General features: G+C 40.0%; 1 protein-coding gene and 1 long non-coding RNA gene across 2 annotated transcripts in view; one reads left to right on the top strand and one right to left on the bottom strand.

Moving 5' to 3' along the window:
• Nucleotides 1-10,524, top strand: LOC308189836. The gene is made up of 2 exons (XR_013946637.1): nt 1-1,526; nt 3,239-10,524. It is a non-coding gene; the product is annotated as an uncharacterized lncRNA (long non-coding RNA).
• IMPA2 (inositol monophosphatase 2) overlaps nt 10,049-25,907 on the bottom strand; it is a 22,522-nt gene continuing 6,663 nt past the window's right edge. The window contains exons 3-8 of the mRNA XM_080580367.1: nt 20,650-20,754; nt 19,218-19,263; nt 16,769-16,877; nt 13,221-13,329; nt 12,923-13,074; nt 10,049-12,050 (exon numbers count right to left, since the gene is read on the bottom strand). Coding sequence (XP_080436493.1) covers nt 11,935-12,050; nt 12,923-13,074; nt 13,221-13,329; nt 16,769-16,877; nt 19,218-19,263; nt 20,650-20,754 — 637 coding nt within the window. The 3' untranslated portion in view covers nt 10,049-11,934. The remainder of the gene's footprint in view (nt 12,051-12,922; nt 13,075-13,220; nt 13,330-16,768; nt 16,878-19,217; nt 19,264-20,649; nt 20,755-25,907) is intronic.

Raw genomic sequence — 25,907 nt, forward strand, 5'->3', positions numbered from 1 at the left:
CTTCAGCTGCAGCTCCTCAAGCCCTGAGCTGCAAGGTGGTGCAGGACGGTTCGGCTGCAGCCCCAGGCAGCAGCCGCCTGCCAGTCGCACTGGCAACATCACACGATTTTTGAAAGCAAGACCAGAAAGGGACCAAATGTTGCGAGATCAATACCTACATCAGGTGTTGTTAGATTGCTTCTGTACGACCTGAAGAACCTGGTGACGGAGCACTGGGACAGGCTGCCCAGGCAGGTTGTGGAGTCTCCCTCTCTGGAGATATTCAAGGCCCGTCTGGACGCCTACCTGGGCAGCCTGCTCTAGGGAACCTGCTTTGGCAGGGGGGTTGGACCTGAAGATCTCCTGAGGTCCCTTCCAACGCCTACAATTCTGTGACTCTGTGAGAAGGAAATGAACAGCTACCTGAGGGACTTCTGTGTGCACTCCTCTCATCTCGTCATGCAACTCTCAGCAGAAGTTAATAAACAGTCATCAGGATTTGCAGAAAATATTCTGCTTTTGCATGGCCTTCACGTGTACTTGTCACGTAACACACCAGCACGTGCGCTGGTTATTTGGTCGAAAAAGGGGTTGAATGCAGGTGTTTTATCCCAGCCTCTCACATAGTTGTACACGGCTGATAGCATCTGAAATGTTCACAGGTGCACGAGGCAGAGCAGAGAAAAGAATGAGCCTGAAAACGAGCCAATTTAAAACCTCCGGACTGAACTCACCTTTCAGAGTGAGCCACGCCACCGGGCGTGTTTGACCCAGGTGCCGAAGAGAGGTGTGCTGTGTCACATCGTGCTGCTTGCTCTCAGGCTTTGGCAGCTCGTCTCCCTACCGGACAGAATTGGGGTGGATGGAAATTTGGCCACCACTGCAACTGAAATCCACAAGTGTCAGTAACCACCAACGGGACTCTCTCTCAAATATCACCCATGACATTTTGCATATGTTTAAAGACACAGTAGGTTTGCTGCATAGTTGTGTTTGTTTTTAATGATCTGCTTTTTAGCTTCTCTCCCTCAAAGCTCTTTGATGCAGATACACAGACACAGAAAACTTGCCATGAGCTGTTGTTTTCTAGGAAAAAGAAGCAGTGGTCCAAAATCAGCATGGGTGGAAATAAAAGATTTGTGTTGGCTAAAATTGACTTACATATTTTCTATTAGTTGTCTTCTTTTTATTACTATGTGATATGAACACCAACCTGTTCTGATTGTTCTGATTTTAAGGATTTGAAACAAATACACTTGGTTGTCAGCAGGTGGCTCTGCATTAAGTCTGAGCTCTGTTCTTGATGCTCCCACAGAACTAGAACTGTTTTGAATAATCTTTTTTTTTTTTTTTTTTTTTTTTTTTAAGGCAGAAAGAAGATAATAAAGGCTTAGGATTTGTCAATAGGAAAGATATTTGCCAGGGGAAAGATAAGAAAATGAAAATCGCTTGCTTGAAGGGAATGGTGGCAATGCTGCTAGCGAAAATGCCCAGTCATTGTAAAAGCAGCCATGTCATCTCTGCTAGATACGCAACCAGATTTTCAGGTAATGCATCAGGCATTTTGTTTCTGTATGGGGGTTCTTTATTTTTTGTGCTTGTTGTTTTCTTTTCAAATCCCTGCTATTTACATAAAGGACATTGCTGAGGCATGATGTCACTGAGTGTCAACAGTGCCAGTGGAAGCACTGAAAATTTGGGTTTTAACTGTCTTGTTGCAGTAAATGGGAAATTTTCCACGTCCTTCAGTGGGAGTAGGGCTGGCTCCTCCAAGCCTCACGGTATCAGTCCAAGTGAGGCTGTGGTGTCTCCAGCAGTGCTGCAAATCAGACGGTGTATGAAACTAATCCAGCTGCAGCAATGGCTTCATGAATATACAACAATATATCCTTGTCTGAAATTGTTCTTGTAGCTATCAAAACTGTGTTCATGATGTTGCACAGGAAGAATGTAAAGGCCGACTCCACAGCCCTCTGTGCCCTGAGCACCACGCAGGACTGTTACTTCTGTTTGGCATTTTTCAGTCTCTCTCTTTTGAAACCGAAATCGCATACTGCCCTGCATGTGTTTCTTGTCCCCCCAAAATGACAATTTAACTAAATAAGCAGTATAACATATACTGGACGAAACAGAGGAAGGTGTTTCCCTGTGTTTCTTTCTTATTTTAACGCTGGGCAGCAGCTGTCTTCTATAAGGAGGTGAGATGATCCTTGGCTAACGTGTATGTAAAAGCTTCGTGAATTTATGAAAATAGTGAATTTGAATTAGGCTTCAAGAAAGAAAACTGGACTATACCAGATGACTGGGTTGTGGAGAAAATACAGTGTATAAGGAGGGGAGGGAACAAAAGGACAATATTTTAGCCACACCTCAGTATTCCTGGCCATTTCCATATTGCAGCATATAGGTTGAGTGGATTGTACTTATGGCACTTAGGTTGGAGCACTTTCGATCTTTTTCATGGAGAAAGCAATGAGATCCTTTTCTGAAATTTAGCTCTGACACGTCTTCCGGTCATACCAATCCTGTTCTGCGACATTCTGCTTGGCCGTGAATTTATTTTTCTGTAATTAGAGCTTTGTTTTTAGTTTTTTTCTTTGGGGGGGAAGGAAGGATATTCGTTTGTTTTCAGGATTCTACTTCAGTCAATGTATTGATTTATCTAAGGTAACACTGAGCTACTGAAGTGAGACTGGAAGGGAGCAAAGAAGTAGGTCAGGTACCTGAGGTTCCCTGTGTACCTTGATTTTCAGTACAGCCATGCAATGGCAGAGGGCTACTGCTCTTCACATCCCTGCCACACTGCATTGCAAAGAAGAGTTTGATGGTCTTTTGATTGCAGACTGGTGCTACCTAGCATGCGCTATCAGTTTCTTCTTTTTAAGCTTGAAAATAATGAAGATCAGTTTAGATCTCCAGGCTTCCCAGGGGACAGTTTACTGATGCTTATCTGCTGCTAACAGCTGCGTGCTGATGGTGCTTATTTTCTTAGTGCCTTGTAAAAGATATTGTGAAAGAGCAGGTTGGAAGGCACTCCTGGGGATTCCCCAGTCCAACCCAACTGCTCTAAGCAAAATGAACTAGAACAGGTTGCTGAGGGCCATGTCCTGGGATTCTGAATATCTCCAAGGATGGAGATTTCATAGCCTTTCCAGACAACCCGTTCCAGTGCTCAGTTACCCTTAAAATAAAACAAAATAAAATAAATAAACAAAACCAAACCCTTTTCTTATGTTTAAACTGATTTATTGTATTTCAGTTTGTACCCATTGCCTCTTGTTCTATCGCTGGACACCACTGAGAAGAGCTTGGCTCCATCTTCTTTCCTCCCTCGTGCCAGGTATTTATGCACGTTGATAAGATCTCCTTGAGCCTTCCCTGCTCAAGGCTAAACAATCCCAGCTCTCTCAGCCTGTCCTCCTGTGACAGATGCTCCAAGCCCTTAATCACCTTAGCGGCCCTTTGCCGGACCTGCTGCAGTATGTCCGTGTCTCCCGTGTACCGGGGAGCCCAGCACTGGACACAGCGCTCCAGGTGTGGCCTCGCCAGAGCAGAGCAGTAGGGAAGGAGCACCTCCCTTGGCCTGCGGGCAATGCTCTCCCTAACACAGCCCAGGATGCCGCTGGCCTTGTTTGCTTCAAGGGCACATTGCTAGCTCGTGGTCAGTTTGTTGTCCGCCAGCACTCCCAGGTCTTGGCAAGGCTGCTTTCTAGCCAGACAGCTGCTGAAGTCTACGTGGGTACATGGGGTTACTCTTCCCCAGATGTAGGACCTCACATTTCCTTTCACTGATCTTCATGAAGTTCCTGCCCGCACATCTCCCAGTTTTGTATCGTAACTTGTTGAGGGTGCACTCTGTCCCATTGTCTAGGTTTTTAATAAAAAGGTTAAACAGCATTGGCCCCAATATCAACCCCAGATCCATCCACAGCAGCACTCCAGTGGTGTGACCTATCCCACTGCGTTTCCATTAAATTATTACTCTGTGACTGCACACAAGTTGCAACAGTTTCTTGGTAGATCGTTCGGATTTTTGACCTCAGATTATTTTAAGACACATTTGCACAGATAATTGGGTTGAGTGGGTGTCAAAAAATATCCTTGTAGCTGCAGAACCCCTGTGCTTACACGCTAGAAGAATGGTTACCCCCACGACCACTGGAAGCAAAGTGAAAGTCAGGCTGCGGCGAGGGCCGGCTGCCCCCAAGGGAAGGGGCACTGGGTGCCCAGCATGATCAAAGGCCAGTGGGGCAAGGACCTCGGGGCCCAGTACCTGGGTGAGACAAGCAGGGCACGTCTGGTGACCAGGATTAGTCCCAATCACCAGGCAAGTCCGTAGTGACGAGGTGGGTCCGTGGGGATGGTTAGGGTGCCCATCAGTGCGGCACATAAATGTGGCACATAAACTAACACAAACGCGGCCATGATGTAGCTCCACAAAGGGCAAGGGGGAGAGCTTCAGCCTTGAAGTGGTTCCCATGGGAAGAAGCCCCACTGAGGCTTTCTCCAGCTCTTTCTTCAAAACAGCTCTTATCAGCCGGTCTTCAGTGTCGCCGAATTGGTGGGCGGCTCTGCTCAGGGCCCTGACAGCGAATTTGTGAGGCTGGCTATTAGGTTAAACTGCCTGCTTTCCAAGAGGAGTAAACGGGAACTTCAAGGAGCCATAATAAAGATGAGACTTGGGGTTTTGTACTTCTGTCAGTGGGATGAACAAGAAAGGAACCATACAGAATTTACAGATTTTAATGAACTTCTACTCTTCTATGGCTAATATGAGTCACTCAGTATTTATTTCTTCTGAGCACTCTTTTCACATGTGAAGTTTGACTGTACTGGATTTACTGCTTCTCTGACTCTTCAGGAACTGGAAAACTGAGAACAAAACCAGCCTGATTAAAGCTCAAGAGTACACAGAACTTGCTTAACTGACAGCAAACATTGTGGAAGTTATTTACAACCAGAACAACACAGGCTTTGTTTCTTTCTTTTGTTATTATCATATAGATAATATTTATTTGTACGTAAAATAATAACTTCACGATACTTGAGGGTTTTCCTAATTTGCACACTGGTCTATTCATTTCTGTGATCGTTAATTTCTAGCATTTATTACAAAATAATGAGAAGCTCTTTAAAACTACACTGGTATGTGGTACAGTACAAAACCAGTGCTATTTTCCAAAGTACAAAGAACAACATTGCAAAAGAGAAGCACAACAGTTCAACATGGACATTTCTGTATTTTTAAAATAAGTTTTCATATCAAAATGTCTATATGGTAGAGATGAGTTGAACTTCCATAGGTGTCAATGGCTGGAGAGCATTCATTGACATTGTACATGCTTACATGAAGAATTAGCCAGGTTTTGCTTTCTTGATCCAAACTCGGCTATTGGCTACGTAGTCCGTGTTTGCCTTGACGTTATAAACATCTGAAGATAATTATTCTTAGCTTCTAGTACATACCTACAGAAGGAAGACGTCTTAGACAAAACTACGGATAAGAAATACGAGTTGTAATGACTTTATGTCTTGTTTTTTTTTTTCCAGATGCACACTTAGGTTCAGATTTACTGCAGGCTAGCAAGTCAGTGGAAGGTATTCTGGTGTAAATAACCGGTCTTAATCTCTTTTGAAGTCAGGTTACATCTGTAAAACTAATTCCTCCTCCCACTGCTGTTTTATGTCTAGATGAAAATGTGCAGGGATAAAGTGCATCTGAAAAAAATCTCAGTAAAATATAAGTAATTTTATCATAAATTTTGGAAACACTGTTAAAAACCAGTGAGCCCTTGCAGTTTGTATACTTATTTCTACATCTGCAAAGTGAATGCAAAATACTAATATTGTATTAATGCAGCATGTCTCATTCTTGTTACAAATGGTAAATGATTACACCAGGTGCAAGGCAGAAAACGACCAGCATTAAATTTCTAGTTTCCTACATATGTATGATAATTACATTTTACAGTAAAGAAATTCATTAAAATATTTGTTGTCTGAAACATTAAGAGCGACCCTGAGGCATGCTGAGCACCTGAGGTAACTACTTAGAATCACTCGGTGTCTCCAGACATCCTGGCTACGTGTCAGTACTTACGTCCCAGAAGACTTAGCTGTGATTTCAGCACGAAGACAACCGATAGCTTTGCTGAGTTACAGTGATAGTCACGTTGTGGCCCGAGTTTCACTGACGTCACCGAAGCTGTGCCCACTTGTGCCAATAGTGCCTTTGGCCCACATTTTCTTCAGTGGGGCTTACTGGCATTTTCTGGTGGCACGGCTCAACAAGAACAACATTGGACAGCACTTGGCAAGACAAAATATCTGTGTTTCTCAGGAGAACAATGTGTTGCTTATGAAAAAGGAGAAACAAAAGCGATGGAATCCTGGTTTTAGTTCCATGTTGTCTGACAGCCTGAATAATAATGCTTGAATTCATTTCAAAATAGAATAAACCAGTATTCCTGTTATGAATATATTCAATTCACGGTTTTGTAAGTGACCATTAATGTCAGTTTTTAGAAGAAATGCTATGTCATTGATACAGAAACAGTGCACTTGCATATATAGTTCTACTTCCCTAAATCATCCCAAATTCAAATACCACCACTGCATAGCTATGGCTAAAACAAAACCACTGTTAAATGACATAGACCTTTCACAGCTAATGAAGTTTTCAGCTTAACATGATAAAGTTTATCTGTTCTCTACTGACCTCTTTAATACTACCATAATCTTTCTGAGTGAGGAATGTGTCTGCGAGCCTAAGATTTTTACCTTAGCAAACACATCTGAATAAATGTTCTTCTTTCCTTGGATTAATACTTTGAATTTTATTGCAACTGTTGGCTGAAGGTACAGACATTCAGAAAATTAAAGAGAATTTTTGTGAGCCTTTGCATGTGCAATTTGTAAATAAAAAACTAGCCTGTTCTCAATTTCCATCTCGATTTATGTATTTATATATACACCATTATACATATATATATAAAAAAATTGTTCCACCTTTCAGAAATATTGGAAAATTATGCATGTACGTATATGAATATATGAATAATATTTGAATATTTTTTCAAATTGTACTGGCAGTGATTTTGGCTGGAACTGCTAGGGTTTCCTCCCAGGAGCTGCAAAGCACTCCTTTTGGAGCTGCTTAACGTTCTTCACTGTACACCAGGCGTTGCTGAGCCAGAGGAGCCTTTCCCTCCCTGCAGTCAGATTGGATCTTCTGCATGTGAAACATGTTTTTGGCTAGGCTATTTTTTCTTTTCTACTGTAAATAGGTGCAATTCCACTGTTATGTCCAATTCATCTCAGTAACTGTTGTCAAGATGGCACAGGCCTCTATTTTGAATCTATTTCAATGAATTGTGTAGCAATAGTTTTTAAATGCCGTATTATAAAAAATCCTGGGTATTCACTAGGAGTATACTAGCTTTCAGTAAAACTGAAAGTCTGTGACTAAACTGAAGAAAGCACGGTGTATTAGGCTATGATGTTAATGGGGCACACCGTGGTAGTGTGCATAAAAGCTTACAGTGCTCTAAATTAGGGTATGCACTGAAGTATTCAGCACGATTTCAATAATTGTATAAAACTGAATCCAATTAAAGAACCTTCTGAACATTCATTAATTCTCATACCAGCTCTGTGAGATGGGTCTGTCTGTCTGTGGTGTTACCAGGCTGCATTGCAGTACGTTGTATGTATTAACAGATTTCATAGCAGTATACGAGAGAAATAGTACACTTTGGTAAGCTGCAGTACAGAATTCTGATTCTCCGTGTTGTGAAATACCTTCCAATCCCCATTCCCATTCTGTGATGAGAACGGACACACTTCAACCTTCAATGCATTTTACTCTAAATAGAGTGGGCTGTAAAGAACAGAAGCACCAAACCACTATCATAACACATTTTAAAATAAAAATTTTTGGAGCAAAAACCCTGGAAATCCAGTTACCATCCTTAACAGTTATTCCTCTTTTGAAAACAAGTAGGTCTTTTGCAATCTGAACACAGCATGCATATAAAATGCAGTATCCTGTAGTGCTATTGTCATGCAAGGTCCCTAAATTAAAGGAAGATGGAATTCCTCTTTCCAGTGTCGGTGGATGATTTGTCACATTCCTTAGCGTTGTGGGGATGCTTTATGAAAGACCTAACTGTAAAGCACTGTACAATGGAAACTGCTGTAGGATACTTAATTCTGATTGCTTTACATTTTCAGTCTTGGTCACACAATACTGAAACAGGGCATGTTTTTGTATAGTTTCCCTACAGGCATAAAGAAATAAAAAAGTTAAACTGTCTTGGTCACTCTAGGAAGCTAAAGGGGTTTGTGTTAATTTGCTGTAGTGGTTTAAGTCTCATTTTATTACTCAAAGATTCTCTTGCACTTCTGTGCACGCACTGACTAGGTCCAGCCTTGCTGAGGAACTAGCATAACTCAAGTATTGGTAGCTGTTGGAAAGTGATTTCATTGTTTTAACTGAATCTGATGCCAACAGGAACAAAAATCTAGATGAAAAATGGAGAATGCTGCCAGTGGGCCCTTAGGTAAGAGCTCCAACACACGCAATTCCTCAATACGGTGGGATTAGCAATGGGAAAATATCAGTCCTTTGGCACATACGCAACATGCTGATACTTGTCCTGTAAGATCTGCTGAGCTCAACAAGACACATTGCAAAGGACTCAACCACCAACCATTTTGCTGGAGTTCACGGGTATTTCCACTGCTTATTCTACCAAAATGCCCGTATTCACATGCCCATGGGAGACCAGCCTGGCCAGCTGGGAAGTGTGAAATGTTCCAAACCACCAAGCTGGTGAGGGACACGGAAAGAAAATGAGAAAACGCTGAGAAGCTGAGCACTGTTTGCTTAGAGGAAATAGTGACTTTTCAAAGGATAGACATATTTGTGCCACTGTTAGCAGAGAAAATCGTCTGTGAGCATCTGTCTCAGATGTGTAACTACAGATGCACATATGTACTCCATAATGTATACAGTGGAAAACATTTGCAGTGTTTTACAATAGCCAGTAGGAAAAAAACCACACGTGTTTAACTAGGTATTTAGAGGGATTTAAGGTTCTGGCTTATGCCCTGCACTTACTGTATTATGAATGCACACGCTACAAGGGAGAGCTGACGGATATGCATGCCGAGCAAAGTTTCGGCTGTCTAGCAAGACAAAACAACGGAAGGACAAACTCCCATACAGTTTATTTCCATCAATATGTGTAATCAAAAAGTTTTAAAGCTGTACCTTGATCAAAAGTTTGAACTGGTGTAATTTGGCTCTGTCCTGCCTGCCCCGTCCGTACCCCCTTTGCTGCCTGAAGTCAGCTGCTGCTGGTGGCCAGGGAAATTGGCTTGGGAAAGCGATCTGTCTGTAAAATAATCCCGTTTTTGTTTACTGGGGTACTTTGCAGGCAGATCACTTCGCTCATCTGGTCCACTGGAAGGATTCAAAAACGTCTGTACTGGCACGCAGGAGGCAGGGGAGGTGGGGAAAGGCGGGATTGCTGCTTCGCACACACAGCGCTGGTTTAACGGGCTCGAACTAGGGCCCAAATGCAACTGCATGCAGGGCACCAAAGAGAGTTTGTGACTGGATTTCTGCACCTCTCCCTTCCCACCACCTTCAGTTTAGCATTTCAGGCAACACCCAGATCTCCCGGCCTGGCCGAGCCCCATGCCACAGGGCCTGAAGTGGGTCAGGGCCTCTCTGTGCCGGCAGGCCGAGCCGACAGGAAACCTCACAGGAGAGGGGGCTGCCTCGGATCCTTCCAGCAGCTCCTCTCCCACAGCGAGCAGGGACACGACCAGGACGGGCAGCGGATGCCGTGGTGCTGGGCCTCTGCCACGCTTGATCCCCTGCCAGCCTAAGCTTCCTTACAGAGCTTATAGCATGGGCAGAGGCTCGAGCAAAGCCCCTGCTGGCGAGGGGGCCGCCGAGGCGACGTGCCCCGGGATCAGAGCGGTGCCAGCAAGCTCTGCATCTGCTCGCCTCTCAGCTGCGCTCAGAAAGTAGGGGGAAGGGAGAAGAAGAGACAAGTGAGCCCATTAGTATTTATTATTTGTATTTTTATAGCACCTCAGTGCCTAGTCACGGACCAGAACTGCATCCTATTAGCACTGTGCAAACCCCGAACCGAAGTACTACAGTCCCTGCCCCGAAGGGCTTACAATCTAAGTTTCTGAACAGAGGGATGCAAGGAGATGGAGAGGTAAAAGGGAACGGTGACAAAACGCTGATCACTGTGACAGACGGCATTGCTTTTCTGTTAAGAACTATCAGAGTTCTCAAATGCTTAGTTGAACTTAGGCATTCTTCACCCGGTCAATACTTTGTATTTCTCATGAAAAAAAAAAGCAATAAGAAATCCCACAGAGTTCACGTTATGTTCACTGAAAACATTTTGCAAGAAACACATGTAAGGTTATTTTAAAAAATTATGGTTTAGTTTATATGTTCTAAGTAGATGTCTGAACACGTTTACAAAGTCTACACATGCAGTGTAAAATTATTTTTTTTAACAAACTGTTACTTTCTGACTCAATTTAATTTGCACTCTTGAAAAAAAAAGGATACCTTTTAATTCAATTTTTAAGAAAAAAAAAAGAAGTGACTTCATCTCAACTACTGCTGTTCTGGGCACTGTTGTATCTCCTCTGTGCCCAAGATTTTAAAAATAATCTGAACAGAAATGATTAGCTTGGCAGAACTAAAACCAATACTAAATACAAGGACAGAGAACAACTGGGTATTTAGGAAATGTACGTAACTGATTTAACAGGTTTCTCTGATCAAAAAAGTGTGATTACAACTTTATGTGAGAAGGGCATGTGATTCACAACTATCTTTTTTGCAAGCGTATTCTATGTGCATATTAATAACTTCCCTGTAAGGGGCCCAATCCTACTGCTCTGCTCCAAGTTTCACTAACATCAACACCTCTTTGACGCTGCGCTCTACTCTGCTGGCCTGCTACTCTGTGTCATAGTTAATACTGCAAATAACTCAGTGGAGTTCAATATTCCTGCTTTTACCTGTAATTACTCTGTGGTAGTAAAAGTTCTAACATCTTGTAGAGGCCTGCATGATGGTAGTATGATTTACACCCGTGAAAAGGGATGAAAGGAAAGAAGAATTAGATGGACAGTTTGTAAAGTCATTAAACATTTCCCATGATCAGCTCTGTCGCTAGCCATTTGGATAGCCTCCTCCACTGAAGTCACATAAGTTACGTACACTCTTTACCTGAAAAGAACTTCCGATATTAGCTTTCTTCTATGCATTCTCTAAATTGCTGTAAACATCCAAGACATCCATATAAGTATATGCACACAGAGATACATGTCTGTGTCTGCATGTATATACACGCATATACATGTCTAGGTGTACATATATATTTATACACACAGACATACACATATATATGCATATACATGGATAATATAGCTATGACATAGTTAGAAACAATAATGTCATTTTTATTGCATTTTTAAGTATCATAGAACAAGGGTATTATAGGCACACATCTTAACTACTCATCCTTACTACAGTCCTAAAGCTCATTTACCTGAGATCTGCATCTGTAAAAATAGTTCCATTTTTTAGCTGCATGTTACAAAAGACTAAATATCAGCCCCACAGATATGAAATTACAACTTATTTTGAAACTAGTGCTACAAGTAAAATATGCTATCTTATAAAAAAGATACTGCTGAAAGAGATACATATTAAAAAGGAAACATGATTCTTAGAGGTTTAAAAATCTCCTTATGCCTTCCCATATTGTAATAAATTTATAAAAAATATTTGACACAGAAAATCTCCACAGAAAGCATCCTACTGAAATCATGTACCCTTTAAGCCACCCACCTTGCAAAAGTTACATAGTTCAGGAGGGCAGACTCAGTATTAAAAGTACTTAATTTCCATCAGTTTTCATCATCCCGTCTGTAGTGAATAGTTTGTATTTCCTGAGCTATGAACATAGCCATCTCCCTGGTGCCCGCAGCGATCACTCGGCAGGACATAAGATCCAGAGGTCCCCCTGAGGAAAAGAAGGTTAATAAGAACTGTTTAAGCTGATGTAAAAAGGTAATGTATTCTTAAATATAAACCACACTGTAATTAGATAGGTTCAGAGACACTGAAGCAACTTCATACATAGCTCCTTTTGGGGTGAGAAGGACACCTCCTTCTCATAGCTCCTTTTGGGGTGAGAAGGAGTTCAGGAACTCCTATCTTGAAATCTCTTGCACAAAAATGATTTCAGAAAATTCTAGATACAGGAGCAAAGTATACAACAGAAGCTGTGAATGTTTAGATTTGTTCGGTATCCAACATTAAATGTAATATTTCCTTCTTTTAGTAACAGGAAGAGATAGAACAGAAATCAGTTCAATCGGTATATCCTTCTTAATGCACAATATCTTACAGTATTGACCAGTAAACCATTACTCTGAGATGTGTACCATATAAATGAATAAAATAATAAACCAAAGACTGTGTTGTCCTTTACTCCCTCTGAGCAGTTCCTAGTCATAGATGTTCAGACATGTACCTGAGAGTCCCTCTTTCCTGGGAGGCTGTCTCTGCTGAAATCTGTTTGGAGTCTGAGCATGTCTACCAATTTCCCGGGCTAGTCCTTTACAGTAAATCTGATGCTTTGAAGGAATTACAAAGTTACGGAAATACAGTTTGACTCAGAAGGCCTTTGATGTGATGAAACCCCAAACTGGAATTACATCACTGTGGTATGAATAACCAGACAGTCTAATGGAGAGTGCAGGCGTTTCTGCAGAATATTGCCAGAAATGAGACTGAGCCACAGGAGGAGGACTGTACTGAGGTAACTCGAGGTGCCTTGAAATAGCCATGTGGTCCCCAGAAAGTCAATGACGACAGGAATATTTCACTCACCCGAAGTGTCTATCACAGTGCCACCTGCCTCTCTAATGATGACAGTAGCTGCTGCCAAGTCCCAGCAGTGTAACCCGAACTGATAATACGCATCTGCGGCACCAGATGCCAAATGGCACAGAGCCAGGGTGGAGCTTCCAATTACACGGACCCTAAACATAGCAAGAAGAAATGTAAAGAGGAAAACGCCTCTGATTTCAGCCTATGCAACAGGCTGAAAAACAGCAACAGACTTGTTTTTTTTTTTTTAAATTACTTCTGGTCACAAATGTGAGACATATATTGTAAGATATCTTACCCATGTGCGTGGGCCTTGAGCAATCTCTCAATGTTACCAAGGAACAGTTTCAAAGTTGCAGGGTCACGTTTCGGACCAATTTCTGTTAAAATTAAGGCCTTCGAGATATCTGCAAAGTAGGTAGTTGTTTTCATTAATTCAACAGTTTCCAGATAGCTTCTGGAAATTTGTTCAAAGTAAACACTAATGGACTTTTCACAGAAAAACAATTATCGTGTCCCTTTTTTTATCCCAAAGTCTTTCTAATGATAGGATAAGTGAAAACTTCACATAAAAAAATTAAGCAAGACTAGATTTCTCTTATCAAATGGTCTGATTTAAATACTTTAAAAATAAAAAGGAGAAAAAAAAGAACAGAAATATTAAAACCAAGAATGCATCCTTTAATTCCTGCCGTTTTCATACATTGTTTTATTTAATTGACCTGCCAGCTTTTGGCAAATTCACAAACTTCAGCAACCAATGAAAAATAACACAGTGACATAGGAACTATTAATGATACTAGACTAATCATATTTGAAAACAGAATGGATCTTGAATAGAAAACTTCAATGTAATTTTTAAGCAAATTATAAGTACTTGGGAATACAGGAAGATGAGTAAACAATTCTACTTAAAACACCAGTCATCCAGTAATAGCTCCCTTTTATTATGGCATTTTAAAGACTGAAGACACCTTATGACCGAAAAGCCCTCTTTCTTACCATAAACTAAAACAGTTTTAAAAATAATAATACGTGAATATTGCATTTGTACTGTGATCAGCAAAGACAATTCCAGCTTCCGTCAGATAAGGTTATTAGCTTTGTGTGCAGTCAAAGGAAAGACTCACAGTGACTTGCAAGGTGTTGAAGTAGTCCTCACGTGAGATCTCCGTATTACTAGAATATAACAAGTGTATTCCAATTCAGGTGGAGATGGTTGATCAAATGCCAAGTGTCCCTGCTTCTGCTGTGCCAGTGGAACTTGGACGCATTAAATATATACCAAATCTCAAAGGTTTATCTGTTGATTACTTGCTAACTAGGCTGTGCCCAAATGTCAGGTGTCGCCTTCTACCCTGCATTAAAGGCAAGGCAATCATTCACGTAGGGAACGTCTACCTGGTTATTGCAGCTAATTGTGCAAGTTGGAAGCTCTTAGCAGAAGTAGCAAGTAGGTTTTCAAAAGCAAACGCAGGTGGAGCAAGACATCATTTAATTAAACAGGCTACCAGTGAATTTAGTATTGCGGAGGAACATTATGGATTGAAGCAATGTGGTAAGTGGTTGGTGAGCAGCAGGTATGCAATTAGACTGAAAGTTACAGGATATCACAAAGCTGAACTGTAGGAACATATTTAACAATCACTTTTTAAATTACTGCCTTAAAATAGAGCAACACTGATCCAGACACACTGCAGGGTATTTGCTGTTTCAGTCACAAATGGAAACTCTGGATGGTGAAAGCAAGCTGCCTTAGATGTTTTTACATAACATACTCTATTTATAATTACAGAATATTTAATGCAAGCTTCATTGCTAAAATGCACCAGGCATTCAAACTGCACTAGTCATAGCTAGGTCATGACTAAGATGGTTGTTGTGTTGAGTTATTAAGTATATTTCGGATGAATAAATGGATCTCTCCAATTTTAGTCAAAGCTATAGGCAGGTAGAAATTGAATGAAGAGACTAAGACAAGCTAGAGGGAGGTCTCTGCTAGAAGAAGGAGCAGGCTGATCACAAAACCCAATAGAGTTTTGGATGTTCAAGGTACAAGAGAAAATTTGCTTGCTACTCCTCACTCTCATAGAGATTTAACAGGGACAAGGATACATTTATGACAAAAAGACCAGTTCTGTTGACCATAGAAGACTAAGAAAAGAAAATACATTTACAATATTAGCACATGTAAGGACAGACATGAATCTAAGTGTGAGAAGAAAGTAAAACTCAAGGTCAAAGGGAAGATGGAGCCTTCGTTTAAGCGTATCCTGACTGCTTGTACCCCCAAACCAGACCTCTACAAAATTTGTCACTGATGAACAGTTTTTTGCCTGTACTGTAATTTCAAATGATTAAATCTGAACAATGAACGTGTAGTGTAGATCAGTGTTATACAGAGTTACACAACAACCACATTTCCTGGAAACAAAAGGCATGAAGTAACATGACAGCCCAGCACTCCAACACGTCATGCATTGGTGAAGGCTACTTGAATTCCAGCTGTAGATACAGGGAAAAACACACTCTTTTCCAAGCTCGGTTTCTTTCGCTGAAGCCACAGTACTTACAGGAAAACAACAACTGTGACCATATACACTTAAAACATCGATAGGAGTGAGACTAAAGAAGGTCCATCTTCACTGATGAAAGCGCCCACCACCAAATGATGTCTCTCAAAACAAAGGAAAATTTCAAAGCATTTGAAAGGGCAGAAGGTTTGCTTCCCTTGCTGTGTTCTAAACACCCACACAGACTGGAAGCCCAGAGAAAGAAGGACAAAAGTGGTATATGCCAAAATAATTCCCTGCTCAACTGGAGACCAGAAATTTTTGACTGCAAAAGCAAGTGAGGCTATTCTGACGGTGGCTCAGACAGCCCAACCAAGAGTACTCCTGATTTTCCTCATAGTCTCTGCCAGAACAGGCTCTTGTGGATTACGGGATATTCAAGTACAGACAAAAAATTTGTGCTTAATCAAGGATTAAAATCTTAGGTGCCACTGACTTTACAATTTGCTCCATCTCTCCAAATGGGCAGACCCTTGCTCACTATTAATTTAGGTGAATAGCCAAACTTCCCCAAATTTTGAGCTCATTAAATATTTCAAGAACATTAAAATCTCTTTTTGTGGTGAAATTTTAACCATCTCCTGTGTATAATGATGTACATTTTTAGCACATGTAGGCTGCTGTCTGTAACTGAATGTTACGTTCTTCTCTGCAATTTCATTGATTAAAAGGAAACTTCTCTACACACATTTGATTATTGTTGATTTATCAGTAAAAGGATTCCATTAAAGTGCTGACTAAGTGCTGCTATCTATTTTTATGTTGAAACATACCTCACACAGGAAAGCAAGCTGTTAAAGAACCCCTCTGAAGCATGCATCCATTAGTTTACTGTTAACACGTATGCCTACATACAATAATATACCTTATGATATACAAGTTTATTGGAAAAAGAAAGTGAATGACAGTCACCGTAGTACTGTGAATTTGATTCACCATTCCCATTGCATCTTGCTCATAAACAGTGATGCCAGTGTACAGCTGGAATGAAACTGGTGAATCTACTCATTCTTCCTTATTTTAAACAATGGTTCTGAATCAAAATAATTTAGGATTATTTAAGTAGTTCAAATTCAGCTGTATATTTTAAAAAGGAAAGGAGGAAAACTGTGATTTTTTCAGAAAAACAACAAACACATAACAACAAAATTATCATGCAGGAGAAATACCTTCCATCAGGATAATGATGTTCATTATCCTAATGATGATTTGCAACAACTCTGAAACAAAATTAACATATTCCTTTTAGAGTTCTAACAAAATCTAGACCAACCTGTCTCTTTTGATACCTGAAGCCTTTTGTCATTACAAAATGCCCCTTGACCTCTTCTACCAGTGTATAATCGTTCTTCAGTGCAGTGGTAAATTACACCAAATTCAAGCTTTAAGATTTTGAAAAGGAAAGAAATGAATGCAACTCAAATTACTCATCATAAATATAAACAACTACTAATGGCAGAAAGATCAGCAATATTTTAATTGGTACATGTAATCAAAGATTATATTGATGCTAATAAACTAGAATAATTTTACTATTACTATGATAATTGAGATATAGGTCATATAAAATTCAGTTTATAAAGAGAAGTTAGTGCAATCTGTTCATGATCTTCTAAACTCTTACTTGCAGCTTCTTTGTGTTCATATTAGAATAGATCAAATGTTAAACTGAATTCAAATTCAATTATATATTTTTATTGAAAATATGCAAGTCCTCTAAGGCCAGATTCTGAATGATTTTTTTTCACTGGTGAGCAGTTACATCTAGAAGTCCCATTAACTTTGGCCGGGCCCTGAAGATATGCAACCCCAAATACACAGATATGTTTAGTCAGGTATTCAAACTCTGAAGTCATGGCACGCTGTTTACTAACAATGGATTCTTTTATATGTGCTACACCTTTCACGAGGCATTTCATTTGCCTGCCTTTTCAACCAAAGTAATAACCTCCAGTCACTTTTTCAGATGTTTCTCTGCAAAGTCGTTTTCTTTAAACATAAAGGTGAGAATCTCATGAAATCACAGGACTCAAAGAGATGGAATTTGAAGAGAAATATCATATATTGTGACCTTCAATGAAGGCTTGAGAATGAGTAATACTGGATTCTCTGTGGGAATATCTCTTTACCAACAAGAAGGTCACAATTTGACCCTTGATTTGAATCCAAGATATTTAATATTGCTATTATTTTAATATTTTTCATCAAAAGATCTTTAAACATTTTACAAACTTCAATGACCAGCTCCTAAAATCACCCTTAGATAAGTAAAACTAACTAGATTCTATCTAGGAGTAGGCAGATACACAAAAGCTAAGTGACTTGTCCAAGGGCACAGAAGTCAGTAACAAGATCAAGAAAACATCTCAGATGTTCTCGACTCCAAATCTTTTCCTGCTGCCCTCCTCCATTCAACGTGATGTTAATCAGAGATAATTCAAAGGGAAAGGGCTGTCCTTGCTCCTTACCCTAAGGTCCCATGTAAACCAAGTGGTAATATAATTTTTTTTTGAGGAACACTATTAATAGACTCTTTCCCTGAATACATCTGCAGGAATTTCTTCAGTACTGTTCAAGGCTTACATTCAGGCCAGTTCCCCTGTGTGTTCTCCTTTGGCTCCTTTTCAGCCTGCTATTTTTTTTGGTTTTGTTTTTTCCCATCTGTTTATGGAGGGAGTTTTAACATCATTCTTTATTTTTGTTTCAGCTTTGTTTAGTTTACATAACCCCAAGTATGCAGCATCAAAATCATGATGGTGTTCTAGAAAACATAAATATTAGAGAAAACTGTCTGGTAATAATATGTAGTATTCAGAAGGACCTCTGGGAATGAATACACTTCAGAAAAGCATGGAAGTGCTTCTTTGCAGTTTCCATGTTTGAAAAGTCTAACTTGAGAAGTACACAACATTATTCTGTCTAAATCTGTAAGTGCTGCTAGCACATCTGAAAACTATGTTATTATTGCACAGAATTCTTGCTGGCTTCAGTTACAGCGATATATATATATATATATGACTGTGGACTTAGGCTGAAAGAGGCACATTTCTTGGCAGTTTGAATAGCTATTTCTTCTGTATATATATCAAACTTTAAAATGGCAACATTTGGAGAAAAGCCTTTAGCATGAATGAGTACAGCTAGAAAACTAAAAAAGACAGCATATATGAAGGCTAGGTACTTTTTTTCCCTTGTAATCAAGCTCTCACGAGGGAAATATAGTCATTTTACCGCCTTAAGAAAACCTCAAAGGCAGACTAAGTGAACTAGGCCCATAATTTTGCACTCTTCATAAAAAGCAATTCTGAATTGCCTCATAGCAGCAGTTAGCTTTCACAGATACTGCTAGCAGCAGGAAAGAAGCAATCACCATCAACGTAAGAACACTGAGAGAGATGTTTAAATTTTGAATAGGCAGCACTGTATTTAACTCATTATGGTTTTGTCTTACAAAACCTTGCTTACACAAGTACCCCCTTTTTAGTCACATAAATCCTGTAATATTTATAATAATTTATAGGAATTATCCTGTAATTGCTAGTTTGCATAAGTGAAGTTTTGCAGGACTGGGATTTTAGACTAGTGGAGTATGATCAAATGCATTTAAAAAGCATGGAAAAGCCTGACCAGTGGCTGATTTTTTTTTTCTTTTGAAGTTCCCACATGGTTTTGAGACTTCTAACCAAATCTCAAGTACCCATCTTAAAGAAGATACTTCATACCTCTTTGTTAACAGCAAATCCAATGCTCACTGCCACTGTTGGAAATCTGTGAAAAAAGAAGAAATAAAGTATTATTGAGGAAAAATCTCTCAGTTTGATACTTAAGCAACTTGCTAAGGCAGCAAAACCCCACATGGAGCTCTGCAACTTCACCTGTGTCAAAAATACTCTTGATATCGTACTATTTATCCTTTGCTAGGTTCTTTAACTGTCAGTTCCACTTAAAGCATAATTTAATATTTGAAAAAATGCAGGAAATAAACTCTTGAAAATATCAGGATTTTTATACTAAATGTGTTATATATTTTAGTAATCTTTTTGCTTTATTGTAATTGAACCACCCAGTGTAAAATCATTAACATTATAACAAGTCATCACTTTTAAGAGCACATTTTGTTCAAGTGAACTGAGAGCATCTGAAATAGCAATTAACTTGCAAGGAGATACCTTGCTGCTGACCTCAACATAAAGAGAAACTAGTTCCTCTACTCTCTCTTTTGCTAACAGTGATGGTCGTGTAATTAATTTGATCCTTTTGAATAAAGTATAATTATTGCTTTTTAAACAATGGAATAAATTTATTTCTTACAAACATGTTTTTAAAAAGTTTGTAAAAGTCCAGAAAATTAAAAAAAAAGAAAAAGAAAATTTCACTTAGTTGAATAAAACTCTAGCACATGACCTCCCCCCAGGCTGAATTCTATGTAATTGCACCAGAAGTCAGGGAAATGTTTTTTTATTTTCTTGAAATGATAACTGCAGTTCAATTAAACTGCTAACTGTAAGGCAGAATATAATTTAGGTTTTTAAGTAAAAGTGTTATAAACAACCATTAAGTTTACAACTCCTAGCATTCAAATGATGAATTAAAACTTTTTTATTTTTGCAATACTGATCCCTAGATCTCTTTTTTTACAGAGCAATACTTTAGGATTTTAAAACCAGTACCTACATACAGCTTAATTTTCAGTTATACTCTACATGTATGCAATGGTTGTACTTCTCAGGAAAAATGAAGCACTTGTATTTGAAAGGGAGAAAACACCACTATGAAAAGGAATGTGTAGCAACCACACAAGGAGTTAGGCCAAATGTCATCATAGTACAGCCTTGTTTCTTCAGTTCAGCTCAAGTCTCTACATGTTAATGTGTGGTATACATAAATGAGCTGTGAGTCAAGAGCTTCTGGGTCATTAAGCAATCAGCGAAAACTTTAGCTTACCTTTAGATAACAGTACAGAGCTCTCCCCAGCACAAACACACACTCCCTCAGATATACTATGTGAGGCATAAAGCAACAGTGGGATGACTCCTACTTACGTGTCGCAGGAACAAATTTACCACAGTAACTTTAACCTTTGAGCAGAAGGCAGGATTTGTGAGAAGCTAAATTTTGCTATTTTATGCATTTCCAATTCCCCCATCCACTCACCTATGTACAAAATTGCAGGTTCCATCAACAGGGTCAATAATCCAGGTAGGACTGTCAGTGAGGACACATTTTGAACCAGCAGCAGTGGATTCTTCTGCAATAAACCTGTATTTAATGTGGAATAAAAACATGTCTCAGAACACTGGCTGAAATATACACTCATTAAGTATAACTCCATCTTTCTGTCTTTTGAAGAGATTATTTTTTATATAAATATACATTTCATATATATGTATATATATATGAGTACGCACGTATTTATTTTTTCACTGGGGAATGGGGAACTTTTACAGAAACTTCAAAGGAGAGTTCTCAAATTCATAGCATACTATTTCAATGGTAAAAAAGAACTCTATTCATGTTCATTTTCCTAATGTACCATTAAGAAATTCATGAAAATGAATGCAGAAATGGATGTGAACTGGCAGCTTTGGAACTCTAAAGGAGGTTTTTCTGTAGAATTTAATTTTATGGGTTAGGGCTGTTGGTTGCACTAAGTAATATAAACTGCAAAATGTAGCTGCTTCTTTTTGCAATCAGATTCAGTCAGCAGGAAGTAACGAACTCTTAGAGAATCCACAACCTCACTCCTACTAGAATTTTTTTTTACAGTAGGCAGAGTCAGGAAAATAAAAAGTTTGAACACTTGAACTCTCTTCTTCCCATGACCCAGAGAAAATATTTTTTTATTATTATTTTTTGGTTGCACAAAGCACACACTGAAATCTGAGCTTGTCTTCTGTTCTATCCCGATTTCTTTCATAGATATGTTTTTTGTTGTTGTTGTTGTTGTTTTTTTCCCCTGGGAAATCTACATCCAGTTCTGGAGCATTTCCTGCTGACCTTAGTCATCCATGCTCTCCCATAAACTGCTCAGGGTCTGTTTCTCTAAGAGCTGTGCAGGTGCTACTCTCACAGATTTGAATATGGTCCTGTATATACAGAATGTGTAGAATCAGACTGCTGGTACTTAATCCCACTTTTGGTTTCACATTTAAACAACTGGTATTGGTTTTCAGAGCATCTACAAATGCCCGAGGACAAAAAGGCTTCCCCTAAAGACATAAAGAGAGAGGAAAAAAAAAAGGATAAAATAGAAAAAAAAATCTTTTGCAGAAATAGTTGTTTCCCTAAGACTCGAGTAGCAGCAATTTGCTTTTGTGCCTTCAACATGTGCTGCCTGATGCCACATAATACTGCAAATATGAGCTTAAAACGTCCTGCAGACAGCACAGGAGGAGTCATCTTGAATTTCCCAAATGCTGTTTTGCCTTTCCCTCAGTAGCAAGGGGCTATTTTGATGGCATTGCGGGGCCCCAGTTGATAGGAGAAGGGAAGTAGCAAGTGCTTGTTACTATTTTAATCTCCTTTAAAGAGAACAGCTGAAGGACACTTAAAAGTGTTAGTGTGCAACCAGGAAACCAGAAAAACCTTGAACAAGTGCTTGAAGTTCTCAGTCAAACGCAACACATTGCAGATTCCTCACTTTATGTATTCCATTATTTTGCCTTGTTAGTGCTGAACCATTTGACTTTTCCTTCCAAAAATCTTGTAATTAGCACCTAAACCCAAGCATAAACCCTTCAGCTGCACTGCTGGCTGCAGGTGAAACTGATCTTCCTGCAGACAGAGCACCTGACAGCTGGCCTCAGATTTCCCATCCCGACCCCCAGATTTTGCCTGTTTTCCACCTTCTGACAGCCCCACCAGCCAGAGACTGAATTGTAGCTGTTGTCTTGCCAATCAAGAAGGTGAAATGAGAATCCCCTTAAAACAAGAGTATTTCTGTGTAAGGTGTTTTACCCTCACGTATCACGAACCTGTCCCTTTCCTTTTCCTTACTGCAATGTTGCAGTCCTCAAGTACAAAAGCTCTAACACGAAGATGGGGTACAGCAGTGCCCTTGATGTCCAAGGTCAAATTTCCAAAACAGGTGTAGGGCAATTTAGGTGCACATTTTATGAAATTTTGCTAGCAGGTTAAATTAAGCCCATAGCTGCTATGCAATACCAGGTACCATGATCGTTCCTAAAGGCCAACATCTGATGTATCGCTCCATGGCTCTGTGTCCTGTAAAAACATGCACGTAGAGCAAAACACTCAGGCTGAAGCCTTGAACACCAGATATTAGGAGCAGTTTAAGAAGTGTGTGTGTGTTGGGGGGGGGGGATAACCATGTCATTGCAGTAGTTAATTTAGTATGCCAGCCTTTCAGCTCTCCTCAAATCTGGATTAAAGTTTTCTCCCACTGAAAATGAGTCTGGTAATTTTAGCCTAGCCTGAGTAGACATCTGTTCGCGCCACAAAGCCACTCTGAAATTCATTGCTGGGACAGCAGGGAAGCTGTAGCATAGCCTAAACTGCAGAAAGAGCGATATCCAGTGGTGCACAGCACGTTCAAACCAGGGCTACCCCTCAGCTATCCCATTAAGGGGGTCTGAGGGCAAAATCCAGGCAGACGGGGTTGGATATCATGGCTGAGTCCTGCTTGTAATGGCTCCAGGATTAAGGCCACAATTAACACCAAAGATGACAACTTGTGTAACAATAACACAGGCAAATGACACAATAGCCTTTTACAGCCAGTAGTCCATGATACTCTGGCTGTGCCTATCTGTGCTTCAAAGATCATCCAGAAAAAATACCCTTTTGGAAAGACTCATTTGGAGTACATCAGAGTGCCAGAGAGAGAGAGCAAAGATGAAAACTCGAGTGAAGCATGAATACGGATGTTACACATCACTTGGCTAAGCAGAGACAAGACAGAAGCAAGGGACAGAATCACAATTTAAACAGGTTTTCCAAATATTTCTCTTTACTTCTGAGCACATTTCCAGTATCTCAAGACACACCACTGCCACAGCACAAATGGCATAGGTACCAGAGAGATCTCTTCTAGTTTCTCTGACTCCCAAGACACATTTCTAAAGTGTGGTGCAGTCGACATGTTGGAGGGCAGGGATGCCATCCAGAAGGACCTGGACAGGCTTGAGAGATGGGCCTGTGCGAACCTCATGAACTTCAATAAGGCCAATGGCAAGGTCCTGCACCTGGGTTGGGGCAATCCCAAGCACAAACCGAGGCTGGGTGGAGAATGGATTGAGAGCAGCCCTGAGGAGAAGGACCTGGGGGTGTTGGTGGGTGAGAAGCTCAACATGGGCCAGCAATGTGTGCTTGCAGCCCAGGAAGCCAACCTTATCCTGGGCTGCATTACAAGGAATGTGGCCAGCAGGGCGAGGGAGGTGATTCTCTCCCTCTACTCTGCTCTTCCGAGACCCCACTTGGAGTGCTGCATTCAGCTCTGGGGCCCCCAGCACAAGAAGGACATGGATGTATCAGAACAAGGCCAGAGAAATGCCATGAAGAGGGCTGGAGCACCTCTCCCATGAAGACTGGCTGAGGGAGTTGGGGTTGTTCAGCCTAGAGAAGAGAAGGCTCCAGGCAGGCCTTATAGCTGCCTTCCAGTACCTAAAGGGGGCCTACAGCAAAGCTGGGGAGGAACTCTGTCAGGGAGTGGAGTGACAGGACAGGGAGTAATTTAGGCTTTAAACTAAAAGAGGATAGGTTTAGATTGGATATGAAGAAGAAATTCTTTACTATGAGGCACTGGCACAGGCTGCCCAGAGAAGCTGTGGATGCCCCATCCCTGGAGGTGTTCAAGGCCAGGCTGGATGGGGCTTTGGGCAGCCTGGTCTGGTGGGAGGTGTCCCTGCCCATGGCAGGGGGGCTGGAATTAGATGGCTTTACGGTCCCTTACAACCAAACTTTTCTGTGACTCTATGATAATTTAAGAGAAAGAGAAATAACAGAAACCTTCACTGATGCTTTCAACAACTAGATTAAGGGAAAGACTGAACACAATTTAAATGATCTTTTGATGTTTTCATTGTACTTAAACCTTGATTCCTACTGTGGATTCCTCATTGCAAGTGTCTAAATTTAGTCTTTTAAATCCAGTTTTAATCTACTGTTTAATCTAAATGCATTCACTGTCTGAACAAATTCTGACCAAAATAAACAACCACTATCTGCAAAAAAAAATTGTTTTGAAGAAATTCATTTATTTGCTTATGGAGGCATAAGTTAACTGTAAAGAGTTAATAAAAGTCAGATATTTTTCCATTTCTACTTCTATGTTGACCTTACAACTTTTGTTTCCATTTTGAGTAACTTGAGTGCTTCTGATGATTCCCATTTTATGTGAAATGTATATGTTTTATGTTCTCTGCCAGACTGTTCAAGTAAAAAAGAAACAACACACAGTGGAGATGAGAAAAGAGCACAACCAGCAATAGTAGACGGAATATTACACAAATAATAGGCTTGTAAACCCTGGCAGTCTCTTGAGAATTGCAGCCAAGAACCGCACATTGTGCTGTACAGTACTGCTTCAATATGTGATCACATACAACACGTATTTACAAAGCTATATTTAGTATGTAATGTTCTTTTAACACATTCATTTTTTTCTTTGTTATTTTCTTTACGAGAGCATAACTGACAAGCAGATTAGTAGCTGAGCCCTCCAGATTCTCATCTTTGTTGATTTCTGCGCTGTGCTAGAGTGCAAGGCCCTTTTCCATTAGAGACGTGCACAGTTAGAAGGAAGTTATACAGTATTTAAGTGATACACCGGCTCTGCAGCAAGACGAATTTATCCTTGTGTACTGAATTCAGCTGTGGAAATCAACTGTGGAGTCTCTGCATCAAAACAAATCTGGCCAACTAATACAAAATCTCTCTCTAATCTGTGTACATACTAGGAGGAGTTATTTTCAAATTGACCTTAATAATTCAAGAGGAGTCAACAATCTGATTATTTTCAAAACCTTGGGTTGAAACCCCATAAAATAATTTATACCTTATTTATTTAAATGCGTTGAGTGATGATGATAAACAACCCTGCTTATCACCAGTTTTAGGATTCTACACAACACAAGGTAAATGTGCTTAAATATGATGGTTGTCCTGATCTGGCAAACACTTATCTACGACGGCAAAAGAAAGTGGTAGAAAGGTCTGCAGGATGGGATCTTTGCTATTATTAATTACAGCTATATTTTAATGGGTGTCTTTCGTGTAACTCTTTGAAAATAGAGAACAGATTCCAAAAATCATGGAGATTCATATGAAACGTTCATACACGATATCCTCACAGGGGAAACACCGATATTAAGTACATTTCAAGAAGTTAAGAAACAAAGAATTTACATGCACAGGTCATGATAGAAATATTAGAAAATATATAGTAATCAGTA

The sequence above is a fragment of the Anser brachyrhynchus genome (assembly GCF_964034855.1).
Source record: "Anser brachyrhynchus genome assembly, chromosome: 2".
NCBI lineage: Eukaryota > Metazoa > Chordata > Aves > Anseriformes > Anatidae > Anser > Anser brachyrhynchus.